Source organism: Pagrus pagrus, assembly GCF_965226575.1.
Source record: "Pagrus pagrus genome assembly, chromosome: 20".
Classification (NCBI taxonomy): Eukaryota; Metazoa; Chordata; class Actinopteri; order Spariformes; family Sparidae; genus Pagrus; species Pagrus pagrus.
This window is the reverse complement of record NC_140207.1, coordinates 6,057,494-6,071,170: the sequence shown is the minus strand read 5'-3', so window position 1 is coordinate 6,071,170 and position 13,677 is coordinate 6,057,494. Positions and strand designations below refer to the sequence as shown.

Below are 13,677 nucleotides of genomic sequence, written 5' to 3'. Positions count from 1 at the left end.
AATATGCAACTAAGGGCTGAAATGCCAACAAAATGCCTGTAGCGAGCTAAAAACACAAGATTTCAGCATGTCAAATAATTTTTTTTCATGCTATGCCTACCAGAGAGGGAGACGTACATTGACAAGCTCAATTGTGTTGGTCTATCTCAGTGTCACTTCTCCCTAAATTGCTTTTCGTGCCAATAAATGGCTCGAATTGACATTGTTTTTATATTTACAACAGAGCTACATAGTTAGCTTCAACCTTTACATTTTGTCTTGCAAAAGTAGCAACTGTAAGTTACTTGCTAATATTCCAGACACATTGCACATAACCACATGACTCATGAGACTTTAAAACAAAGAGGCTTGAGCAGCAGGCTACCGTTGATGTCTGACGGTGAGTTCAGATCAAGTACAGCTGCTATAAAGACAATGTGACTCTTGCTTCATCTCCCTCTTTCACCATTTTATTACAACAATAAAACTCATTTAATTGCTCTGGAATTTGGAGTTTCACATCAGGTTGTTTGCGTCATCAGTGCTCTTATAAATCACTGCTACTCAGAGCTCTTTTGTCCAGAAAGCAGACAATAAAGATGAATCCACCCTGTAGTAACATGATCACCTTCATGGCAAGTCCTTTAACTGGTCATCAGACAGTGACATCACTGCAGCTCATAAATAAACATCAGGGCTGGATCAACCCAATATACGGCCTTAGGGGCCCATTGTTGACCTTTTATATCCCACCTCCTTGTGCATTGTGTCTGGGTTAGTTATTATTAGCTGTTTGTTTCAGGCAACTTCTTTAAAAAAACGATTTCATTTCAGCCCGTCGTTATCAGAAAAACAGCTGTATAGGTCGAAAGAAAGAAGTCAGGTGATGGAGTATAAAGATCTACTAAGTTGGCGAAGGAGAATGGGAGGGATTAGGTCACCCAGGAATACAAAAGTCAAACATGAGTTATTTCAACTAACATTGTTAAACGCATAATATGCCATCTGCTGCTAGCAGGCCGGCTCTAGAGGAGAGAATTGGGTGCAGAGCCAGACCTTCTGGAGGAATAAACACTCTGACCCAGGGATTACTTTTTAACTTTTGGGATTAAAAAGTGGATTTATCTTCACTCCTGTTTATCAGCCTGACTGCAGCAGCGATCTGCGGAGGGGATGTCCATTGTTGGGTGTTGATGTTCTCTAATGTTGACTGCTGAATGAAGCTAAAAGGGAAGTGTACTTTACCTCATGGATAATGTTACGGAGAGGGGAGGGGAAAAGAACAGAACAATTAAGTAATCTGACTGTTTTGGGCAAATAAACACTTGCACAATTAACGCAAAAATACCCACAAATGATGGTAGTAAAATGACCATTAAACAACCACCATTGCTGATGAAAATCTGCAATGGTATGGTAATGTTTTAGTTTAATTCATGTTACCGTGAGTCTGATTTGGCTACTCCCTTTCTAACTCTCTGACTCTATCCTGGAAGTTAGGTGATGGACAACCGAATGATACAGGCCGCTAAATTTATCGATTTCTCTGGTTTTGAGCAACAAAAATTTATATAAAAGGTCTAGTTTTTTAGACATTTCAATGCAGAATTCCTACATGTATCTTTAAAGGGGCACTATGTAGTTTTGGAGAAAAACAATTACATTAACAATATTAATTAGGTAAAAATACGAAATAGGTGATACAAACAAAACACAAACAAAAATGTTAAGTTATTTGATCTCAGGCACACACACTGTTTTCAGAGTTGGCACATGGGAAAATCAATAAGTAGATCTTCTTCATGCAACTAAAAATGAATGGTCACATTGTTAACTTCACTGGAATTCCTAAAAATATCCGAATCAGAGTGCCTCCTTCCATGGTTGCAGACAAACAATAAATAAATACCTGACGAGGGAGCAGAGCTACTTTCAACTTAGCGAAGGCCTCTATTTATCGTTTCACTCAGGCATGGTTATCTGAGCTATGTGCTCCCGAGATAATCTCCCTCAGTTTTATCACTTTCCATTCACATAGTACTTGCAGCTCCGAGTTGGCTTTTTTTTTTTTCAAATTGCGTTACCATGACATTATGATACAGTTATGTTGACTTTTGTTGATGACATCCTCAGATATGATTTTGTTTGTTTTGTGGGTTAAGACCTTCTCGGAAAGATGATACATGTAGCGACTCACACACACACGAACACGTTGATGAAATTCCATTGTCATGTCTCAGTAGTTACTGAGCAACTTGCTCAGGGAAGTAAAGGATTAAATGAACTGTGGTTGGAACATCTTCCCATGTTATTTGTCTACGTGCACACAACACACATTCCACAGAGGTGGTTTGCAATACGCTGTCATACTCGAGAGGTCATATCACTTTCCAATCAAGGGTGTTCACTCCTGCGAAAACGTGAAATACAAACTTTTAGTGCTAATTGCTAAGCCCAACATTCACTTGAACCTCTCCACCCTCCCCACGCTCCAGAAGATCTTGGTTTTCAGTTAAATTTACCTGCGTTATTTTGGATCCCACAAGATTTCTTGCAAAAAAACAACCTGCCCTAGTCTACGTCTGAGTTTTTTTTTTTGACAGAACGAAGCGAGAAAAACAGCGAATTGAAAGGAGCCTTCTTTACATAACACAACATCACAATATTCTCTCTTTTGGCTCTTTTTTATGGTCACCACCAACTCCAGAGGGAAATCTGACATCTGACTCTTCAGCTACTTAGCTAGTCTCTGACTGTGTCTGTCTTATTTTTGCTGCAGAGCAGCTTTTTTTCCTAAGACAGCTGCCTGTTATGGCTGAAACGAAGTCATGAGAGCCAAAAAAGTAACGTTGTGATTTGGGCAGCTGAAACACACACTCCGCAAAGCTGAGGTGAGCTACAGATTTGGGTAGTAACTATCTAACTACTAGCGACCCCTTTCATATCGTCACTTTGTCATTTTAAACATTCTTATAAAAAAAAAGTAAATTTTTTCCATTTTAAATCTGACTCGAAGCCAAGTCTCAGGTTTAGGCTGCAGCTTGAATTGTTATCATAACAAATAAGCGTCCTGTAACTTAATATGTCTCAGTGTTACCTGCAGCTTTTGTCTGCAATTAGTTTGGCTCCTTTCCATTGATTTATCACGTTGCGTCACCACACCCAACAAGGGAAAGTCCCAGAGACTCTGTACTTAAGGAGGCAGCGCAGCAGCCTCTGTCACACTTTCACTGAACGCCTTCAGGCACCTGTCTCCACTTACGCTAACGACAGCCACACACTGCTCCAGACCCGCAGAGCAAAGACACCAACTCCAGAACCATGGCAAGCCGGAAAGATTTTCTCCTGACTGCTCTGTGCTCCTTCATCATCCTCACCACCTTTATCGACAACACACAGTCAGGTAAGTCTGTCAGCGACTACCAGGACTTCTCCAATACTAAAGCATTTTTGTAAATATTAATATTGCATGATTTCACATCAGCAAAATAACATTTTCATGTTCAAAAATATAACCAAAATGTGTGAAGTATGTGTACACATACAAGGAATATGACTCTGGTTTATATTGCTCTCAGCTTATTTAAATCTAAAACTGAACAAATAAGTTTTAAGAAAAGTCTGTGAGAGGAAAATTGTTCCAATCGATGTTGAATGTTGTGTTTCCGGCATAAAAACTTAAAGGTTGTCGGTACTGTCTTTGCAGCAAGCTGCTGTCTGAGGTACGTGAAGCGTCCGATACCATGCAGGGTGCTGCTGGGCTACACCATCCAGACCATCAACAATTCCTGCGACATGGAAGCTATTATGTGAGTAAATATTTTTAACTCGTGTCACAGTGAAGTGCTGCAGGTCATGGTAGAAATTATAAGTGGTAATAGAGTCAAGACAAAACCACGTTTCAATCCCAAATGTTTAAAAGTCATGTCCGAGCTCTCCTTTTGTCGATAAGCGGCTCTGGGTGTTTATTCCTCCAGAAAGTTTGGCTCTCTGGTATGCCCACACAACGCTCCGTTTTTGATAGAAACCCCTAGCGCCAGAAAATTACAAATTGTGCATTTAAGAGCAACATTATGTAGAATTTAGCATTTTGTGCGATTTGGCAGCCCCACAGTGACACAGCGACACCACTGTCGTAAATGCAAATCCAGATCTGTAACAATTTGCCAGATGTAATGTAGGGGCTTACCACAAACAAAACTCATTATGTCATAAAAATTTTATGTGTTGAAAACTTGTATCTTGAAGTAAATTCAATACTGACAGCAGCACAGAGAACAGGTGGAAATATTTAGCTGAATACCATCATCTGGGTGTTAATTCCTCCAGAAATGGCTCTGCCAGCGACTCCCCTCTAGAGCTGACCGGCTCTGAGAAGCTGTCCTGCAGCCAAAATATACCTGAAATAAAAATGTGGCAGTTCACAGTAGTTCAAGTGGCTGAGAAAATATAGAAAGTAGGCCAAAACAAGATGTGAGTAACACAGGAGAGGGGGATTTTGCATCATATTTATGTAACATTATATCTTGTGTGTGACTCGCTGCTTCTGTCTTGATCAGTTCTTAAAACAACAAAGATTTAGTGTTTGGAAAATGTTCTTTGACTAAAAAAAAGTAAATAAATAAATGATAAAGTGAAAGCAAATAAATCCTGATGCTTAGAGGTGTCACCACAAAACAAGCATGAACGCCTGCGGGACTTTTTGAGAGCAGCTAGTTTCGCCTGGGTGACTCTGTGGGAGGTATGCGGGACATTCCTGTGGTTAATAATACACAGGCTGTCACACTGGAAAGAGACCTCAGGGAGAGAGTTTGAAATTCATTCATGTGTTTGATCATTTCTTCAATGTTTCCTGAACTCGACAGCTTCCACCATCCAGCGAAGTATTTGTGTGCCAACCCTAGAGACAGCTGGACCAAGAGAGGGATGGCGTGTTTGGAGTGAGTATACTCATATCTACGCACAGTGTTTTCTCTTTGTTATATTAATTTGATGCTTTAACCAAAAACTGAACTGAACTCATGCTGTGTTTCCATTTTTCTTTGTAGTGAAAGGAGGAGGAAGAACGCTCAGATCATTAAGGAGGCAACCCAAACCAACACCCCGTCAGCACCGACTCCACAAACAAGCTAATTTCTGCTGCACACGACTTAGTTTTATTCATTCCTTAAGCTACAGAACCCAGAAATAGAAATATATTTATGTTGCAGTCACACTTCAACTTCTACACTTCAACTTTTTCAACAGGAAGTATCATGTAATTTTTGTTGTCTTATATTTGTTCTGTTTTATGAACACTGAAATGTAGTATTATTAATACACAACAAACTGTAAACTGAGGATACAATGCATCAACAGTTTAAGAAAACATTGTTTTTCAACAAAGTAATACAAGATTTTTGTAAATTTGGTGTTGATGTTATTCTGACGTTTACCAGATGAAGCATAAAAACACAACATGAGAAGATTTAATTGTAACTAACTATTGTCAAAGAATTTATTAAAAGAGATGTTTGTTAATACATGTGTCTGTTCTGTCCACACACAGGTCATTTCACACCTTTTATACAACTTGAACAGTTATGACATTTATAAAATACTTGAAATTAATACATGAGCATTTGATTTTATCAATATAGATTAAATAATATAGCATAAAAAACAAAAATGTCACATAATCATACATTATTTTATACAATCTGTAGGATTTTATCTTGGTAACATTAGTGAGAAAAGAGGATATAATTGAAAAACTTGTGTTCATAATGAAAAAGGTCAAAAAAGTTACATTAAAAAATAGAACGTCATAAAATAATGGGTTTTTGGTTGTTAAAATCATACTTTCCAACACAATCATCATATATACATATCATTTAATGCTGCTTCATTTCTAAATACTGAATAAAATATTCATATATGACATGGACCCTAGTATTTCACTAGTAACGGCGGTTGTATAACATTACAACACCACTCTGAGACTAATCACCTAAAGTTATACTGGAGAAGCATCACCTACAATAATATATGTAACCATTACATCTTTTTGGTTCACTTTAGTTTGTGTCCATGCAAAAAGTACAGTTGGAATCTCTAATCAGCTTCATTTAAATCAGAGTTTGAAGACATATTGACCATGAGACCACAGTTATGTAGCCGCTGTCCACAAGAGGGAAATGAAACTGTACACGTGGTTAAATGAGTGGCAGTGATCTTATCAAACCCAACCACCAAGTAGAGGGACCAAGAAAGAGAAGTGCTGACGTGACCAGTTGTTGTTTCACTTACAACACTGTTTGTTTTTTGCCAGACTATCTGTCGTCATTATGAGTTCATCAGAGGCGTCAGAAATGTTAAAAAGAAAGCTCAGTAAACCTCACAGAGAGGGTCGTATGTCCTTCACAGTCACGGTCTGTCCACCACATTAAGGAGGAACCTGTCTTCCTCGGGATGCTCTCTGGTCTTCAGAGCCTGGCGGAGTTTCTCCCAGAACAGCTCGGTGTGCTCGCCGGCTCGTGGCCAGCTCAGGTAGGTCTTCTTCTTCAGCAGCTTCCTCATGCGGTAGTAAGGAGAGAGCAGATAGTTGGGAATGTCCTCCAGAAACACGAGGATCAGCACGTCCTTCTGCTCATCGAACAGACGGAAGCTGGACCGAGGACAGAGGAAAAAGAGGGATGAGAAGGGGGAAAAACATGACATCCATGAAGATTTCACTTGGACTTGATTATTTTTCATTTGACTAGAACTATTTTTTTAATGAACAGCTAAATGTTTTGTTCAAAAAATGTAAAAAAAAAAAAGTTCAGAGATCGCATTTTAAGTAAAGTCAACTTCTAAAATTTACAGTTGCACCAAAAAGAAGAAAAAGCGTGAGACATCCTGGTATTTTGGCATACTGCATTTGGCATACTTCATATTGGGACATACTAAATCTTTTCCTGGCACACTAAATAGTATGATAGTATGAGATATTGGAACGCAGGGAGAATGTCAGTACTTTGCGTAAGACTTTGAATATCTTCTGTAGAAAATAAAACAGCCTTTTGCTTGAATGATGTAGCTCTTGTTTTATATTTTTCACATGTAGTTACAGTACACAACGCTGACAGTGTTTTTTTTAATTTTTTTTACAGATGCACGTGGCTGTTTATCTCCATGAACCAACTCCTGATATTCAAATCATGGTAGTGGATGGAAACACACACATTCACATTTTCATATGTAGATTTTTGGGGAAATTCGGTGAAACATTATTTCTTTGTCCTGTGTTGGAAAAATCCTTCAGAGTCAGAGCGACGGAGACCTCCTCCTACTTTACTATTTTCCTACTTTCCCTGCTTTGCTTCTCATCAAAGGACTTCATGAGGTGTTATGACACCATGTGTCTCAGCTCTGTGTATTATTACCTGGCCATCTGGATCTCTCTGGAGCACCACTCGCTCTCCAGGTATCTGCGACTGATCACACAGATTGTCTTCCTGCTGCCGTAGATGGCGTCTGTGATGTTGTCTATGATGGGTTTACCTGAGGAACAGGAAAACAAAAGGAAAGAGTTAACTCAGAATCTGTTTCCTCCTCACTAGTTCCTTTGAAAATGCAGGGGAAAAAAAATACAATGGTGACGCCTTCTGGAGTATAGATGACAGTACACAACAACTGTTCATACACATACTGTATAACATGCAGCTTAGTATACCATTGATTAACTTGCTAGTGTACACACAGTCTGGTGGCTTTTGCTGTCTTGCCTTTTTTTTAACCTTTTTTTTTTACGACCAAAGTGCAGGATTTCTTGTTTTGTTTTAAGGCTATAGCTTTTAACTATCTACAGACCATTAGACACATCAGTTTAAATGTGAGAGAACACTGTGTCCACTTTTATCAAATAAATCAGGACACCTTCTAGAAACCATGACAGAATGATCTTATTAATCCTAATATGTGTTGATGAATGTTGTCATTGTCATCTATCTATCCAACATCCATCCAACATCCATCCAACATCCATCCATCATCCATCCATCCATCCATCCAGCCATCCATCCATCCATCCAACATCTATCTATCCAACATCCATCTGTCCAACATCTACCTATCCATCATCCATCCATCCATCCATCCATCCATCCATCCAACATCTACCTTTCCAACATCTATCAATCATCCATCCACCCACCCACCCACCCACCCATCCATCCATCCAACCTATATTTATCCAACATCCATCCAACATCCACCCAACATCTATCTATCCATCAATCCATCCATCCATCCATCCATCCATCCATCCAAAATCTACCTTTCCAACATCTTTCTATCAATCATCCTTCCACCCATCCATCCATCCAACATCTATTTATCCAACATACATCCAACATCTATTCATCTAACATACATCCAACATCTATTTATTCAACATCCATCCATCCATCCATCCATCCATCCAACATCTATTTATCCAACATACATCCAACATCTATTTATTCAACATACATCCAACATCTATTTATTCAACATCCATCCAACATCCATCCATCCATCCATCCATCCTAGTTGTAAAGACATATCATTAAACGCTGATAATGACAACCCAGTGGTGGAGTGAAAGGTAAAGTCTTGAGGATATCTTTGGATATCAGAATTTAATGGATATCCATCTGCATTCCAGTCTGTTCAGCTTAACCAACAGACATTTCCATCCCAAAAGGCAATCCACTAGCATGACTGAAACAGTCTGAAAACTTCTCAAGACCCCATTTTGAATTAAAGCTTGTTAAAGCTCAGCTTTAACAAGCCGTTAAAGCTCAGCTGGACAAAGACTAGATTAGTTTAATGCCAGGTGTGAAGGGCAGTCCTACCTGGCTCGAAGTCTCGATGGTGCAGACACAATCTCCAGCCCTGCTCATCTTCCAGTTTTGGCAGCAGCTGTCTGATGACCCATGGCTCATCATCGGCATTGTAGGAGATAAAGGCATCATACTGATTACGAGTTTGCTTGTTTTTATTTTTTGCATCAAAGAGCAAAGCCAAGAAGAAGTAGTAGGCGTAAGCCAGCTGCCACCTCAGGAAATGATAGGTGTAGGACACCACCATGAAGAGGAGGATCATAGACGTGGTGGAGACGAAGCAGATGAAGTCGACATTAACTGTGCAGGACTCGGGGTCAAAGTCCATCAGTTTCATACCTCTCGTGACTGCAGGATAGTTGCACTCAAAGTTGTAGGCATCGTAAACTTGCGTTTGGTTGTTCTTTTGTATCCATAGAAGGAACCAGACGTTATCGCAGTCACAGGTGAAACTGTTGCCTTCGAGATCCAGATAAAGCAGAGCTGGTGTAGAATTGACTACTTCCTCTCTGATAACATGAAGTTGGTTCTTTTTCGCCTCAATGAACTTCAGCTTAGTAAGGTTGGCATCAATGAGGAAATCTAGAGACCGAAGGTTTGTTGTTGATATGTAAAGTTTTTCGAGGCTTTGAATCGGGGAAAACAAGTCCGGAGAGAGATCTGAAAGTTCATTCGATCTAATGTCAAGTGTTTGCAGTTTAGGAGTGTAGTTAAACATGTCTTTGGGAAAGGATGGAAGGTGAATGTTCCTCACATCGAAAACCAAAAGATTTGTCAAACCTTGCAGGATGTTGCAAGGCAGATAGGCCCTCTTCCTGCGGCGTTGTACATAAATAGCCAACGTCTCCAGAAGGGACAGGTTAGAAAATGGTGGAGGATGCAAAGCTGAACTTTTTTTATATCTAATGTGATTATTACTCAAATCCAAATTTCTTAAATTTTTCAGATTATTAAAAGAACCATGGCTTATAGATGTATCATCAAGGTTATTCGCTTGCATCCGAAGACTTATAAGATTCGTCAATCCAATAAAACATCCTTTGTCAAGTGTCTTTATCTGATTTTCATGTAACGACAAGTTCTGGAGGGATCGCAAGCCCATAAATTTCCCATTATCAATGGCGGTGAGTTTATTTTCATTCAAATACAGCTGTCGGAGATTTGGCAAGGACTTTTTGAAAGCATTTTTTAAGTCGGAGATGGAGTTGTTCTGCAGCTTTAAATCTTGCAGTTGTATTAAATCCTTGAAAAGACAGTCTTGTAGAGCTGGGATTGAATTGTTGTAAAGGTGGAGATGTCGGAGCTTTGTCATGTTGGCAAAATCATGACACTCAAGTTTGGTGATTTCATTACTGCTGAGATCCAGCTCAGTGAGATAAGATAGATTCCTTGCTGGAGCTGGAACGGATGGAAGTTTGTTATGACCCAAATCCAAGATCCTTAAACCCTGAGTAGATCTGAAGGCCCCGTCTTGGATGTTTTGAATTTGATTATGTGCCAAATCTAACTCTGTTATGTTAACACACAACTGAAAGAAATGTGACTGGATAACACTCAGTTTGTTATGTCGGAGTTGGAGTGTGGACATCGTTGGGATGGTGCAGGAAATGTTGATTAGCGTTGGTAAAAGGTGAGGTTTCATGTCATTCATCCTCAAAGTAGTCAGAGAGGAGTTGACCCTCTCAAGTAACGTTTTCATGTCGTCCATAATCAAGTGGAGACTACTAATATCAAGAGTAGACACTTGACTGAGAAAGGTCTTGCTGCGCACGTCCCATTTTATCGGTTTCTTCCGGGCATTTTTGCCGATATTAAACCGGGTGAGATTTGGAAAAATATCTGCAGTGATGTTAAAGACTTGAAGGCCATTTTCAGATATATCAAGCAATGTAAGTCCGAGAGAAGTGTTTGTCAGTTCCCAGGAATTAAAATAATTGATATCGTTCTTTTGCAGATAGAGAAATTTTAGATTTGGCAGGTGCTTTATTATCAAATGAACTTTTGTCAATTGATGCAGTTTGCTGTTAGAGACATCCAGAAGTGTCAAGCTTGTCAGGGACTTAAAAGAAGTGGACGCCACAAATTTGATTCGATTGCCACGGATTCTCAGCTCTGTGAGGTTGCTCAGACCGTCAAAAAGATAATCTCCAAGCGTATCGAGTTTGTTATTATTGAGATTTAACTTGTTGAGGGAAATCAGATTTGCAAAGGCACCAGTATCTATCTGCGTAATGCTGTTGGAACTAAGGTCCAACGTTGTCAAAATTGGAAAAATTTTGAAATCTGAAACGAGTATTTTAGAAATTCGATTCGAAGACAAGTCAATACCTTCCACTGTTGAGGGAATATCCTGAGGAACAGCTGTGACTTTTTGCCTGTTTTTGTTACATACGGCCTTCCCCTGACTGATTCGGCAATTTCTCAGTGAATATCCTGTGACCGGAACAGCAAAATAGTTGATATTCAACAAGAGGAAGATAATACTTAGTTTGATGCATTCTGATCCTCCTTTTGGTCTGGTTTTGTCCTCTTTTACTCCAGGACCCATTTTTAAATGTTCATCAAACCAACAAGGAATTGCAGTTTCTTCAAGTCCACGGGGTGAATAAAACCACAGAAAGTAATCCTAAAAATGCAATAGAACAAAAAACAAGAATAAAAAAAACAAATAAACAACAACAACAAAAGCAACAATCAGCAAATCCTTGAAATAGTAAATGATCACCTGATGTAGGAGCAATAGAGCCTGACTCATACTGGACTTTTGGGGTATATATGCTGATACTGACATTTTGATTATGCGTCACAATTTACCAGTATTGACAATAACCGTGAAATAAAAAAATATATATTGATATGTGTTAATAATATACATATGCTAATGTGATGGAATGTAACTAAGTACATTAATTCAACTATTGTATTTGGTATACTTTTGTGGTATTTGCACTTTACTTACTACTCCACAACATTTATTTGTTAACTTTAGTGACAAGTTACTTTGCTGATTGCATTTAAGTTAATTGATTTATAAAACATACACTGATTTCATAATCAGAAAAAATGCTGGAAATTTGATGATGACGAGTATGTGTTCCCTGTACTCGTATGTTGAGTGTACATTATTCGCCAAAAATGAGCTGAAATACACAATAAACAAAGTTAAAGGTGAGTTTGATGATAACTTTCTTATAAAATAATCTTTTCTCAGAATTATAAAAAGTCTGAATTCTGAGAAAAAAGTCAGAACTGTGAAAAGGAGTCAGAACTAAAAAGAAATGTAGACAGTGGCTCTAATTGTTACATCTGCTGTTTGAGTGTGTGTGTGTGTGTGTGGTGAGCAGAGTGGTTTCAGGTGTGCCAAGACAGAGCAGAGCCCCATCAGCCGCATCTCATCCTGCAATCACCTCAGCCTACTTCCACTCAGTCCTGCCACACGCTCGCTGCCAGATCGTAGCCACTGTTCAGTCAGTATACAGCTCAACTCTAGCTCATAAACCCAGAACTTGAGATAAGAAACACGTTTTTGACCTTTTTTCCTCTGTTTCAGCACCCGCCTGCCTGCTCTGCTCTCCGACCCACTCTGCTCCACCAGTCTCTGCCTGGCAACGCCCCAGCCTGCTCCCTTCTCAGCCTGCCTCCTTCACATACGCCCCCGACCCTCAGCTTGCTTTTCACTTTAACAAGAAATAAAGACTTGTGAAACTCCACCTGTGCCTCTCCGTCTGTCCGCAATTGGGTCCTCATACTACCGCCCCCGTAACACTAATCCCTTCAGCCTACATAGTACATAATGTCATCAATTGTGACAATAAACTTCATTGTCCAAGATTAAATTAGTGCACTTACAGAGTAAACTTTACTGGAAATGTAATAATTATAGTTGACACAAGGCATCTTTACTCTGACCAACCGATCGGGCTCTTACAATATGTCACTGTAGAAAAAGGACAAACACAACACCTGAGCTCCTAATTTTCCTTATTATAAACAGAAAATAAGCCAGATGATTTAGGACTAATGACAAATAATCGTTTCTCATACTTACTGTGTCACATAAAGAAGAGCTGATTAATCATGGCCAGAATCTTGCAGTTTGATTATCTTCCTCTGTTCAAACACAATGTCCAAACGCTGTTCCTCTGCCGGTTGTCTCTGTCCTCTTTTTCATAGATCAAGAGAGGAAGTGAGAGTAGATGGCGGGGCGGGCCGTTTAATTTAATCAGCAGCATCTTGACTTTGAAATATACTGTAAGTCGAAGCCCCCCAGCTTTCAATGAAAAAAGGAATTTCAGGAAAATAAAGAGAGTTTGTTTGAGCAAGATTGTTTCATGTATTGAAGATGCTGTATCCACCATCATAATAATGAAAATAAATGCAATTAATAACTTTTCAACTTCTTTTTTTTATGTCATTGGGGGTTGTGGTTTTTCTCATTTCCTCTGTAACTAAATCGTACAAATAAAGTGAGAAAACACCAACACTTCCTCTTCTCTACTTGAGTTTTGTCTGTTGAGATGTTTTACTTCCCAAATTCATTAAAACAACATCACACTGAGAGGTGGTTTATTAGTTAACAGATGTGAACTACATTAATCATTATTAAACTGTGATAAAAACTGTTATAAAACTAATGCTCATGGGTAAGATACATGATTCTGTAGTGTAGAGTAGAATATAAACTAATGTAGGGTATCCAAGGTGTTATGAAATATAAATCTCTGTTGAGTTGACCAGTAGACGTCCACCAGTTAATCATTTTCAGAAGAACTGGTTCAGAAATGGTTCAGCAAGTGTTCAGCATGGTTGGGATCCAATTTTCTTGAGATGCATCTTCTGTTTTCACTTTTAT

The 13,677-nt window shown here is 39.0% G+C and overlaps 2 protein-coding genes across 4 annotated transcripts; one reads left to right on the top strand and one right to left on the bottom strand.

The window, feature by feature from the left end:
* The first annotated feature begins 2,805 nt into the window (after positions 1–2,805).
* Positions 2,806–5,501, top strand: ccl20b (chemokine (C-C motif) ligand 20b). Of its 2 annotated transcripts, XM_084340200.1 has the most exons (5): positions 2,806–2,870; positions 3,269–3,382; positions 3,686–3,788; positions 4,845–4,919; positions 5,028–5,501. In XM_084340200.1, exons 2-5 carry the CDS (start codon positions 3,301–3,303, stop codon positions 5,110–5,112), a joined length of 345 nt encoding a protein of 114 aa, XP_084196326.1. In that variant the 5' UTR covers positions 2,806–2,870; positions 3,269–3,300; the 3' UTR covers positions 5,113–5,501. The 2 variants fall into 2 exon arrangements, with proteins under 2 accessions (XP_084196326.1, XP_084196325.1); XM_084340199.1 differs by lacking the exon at positions 2,806–2,870 and having other exon boundaries at positions 3,219–3,382.
* Positions 5,502–5,598: 97 nt separating this feature from the next.
* On the bottom strand, positions 5,599–12,954 carry tlr22 (toll-like receptor 22). Of its 2 annotated transcripts, none has more exons than XM_084340197.1 (4): positions 12,874–12,954; positions 8,838–11,451; positions 7,386–7,503; positions 5,599–6,625 (listed from the first exon to the last, which is right to left on the bottom strand). In XM_084340197.1, the coding sequence occupies exons 2-4, from the start codon at positions 11,371–11,373 to the stop codon at positions 6,385–6,387; spliced, it is 2,895 nt and encodes a 964-aa protein (XP_084196323.1). In that variant the 5' UTR covers positions 11,374–11,451; positions 12,874–12,954; the 3' UTR covers positions 5,599–6,384. The 2 variants fall into 2 exon arrangements, with proteins under 2 accessions (XP_084196323.1, XP_084196324.1); XM_084340198.1 differs by lacking the exon at positions 12,874–12,954 and adding an exon at positions 12,357–12,584.
* Positions 12,955–13,677: the final 723 nt, after the last annotated feature.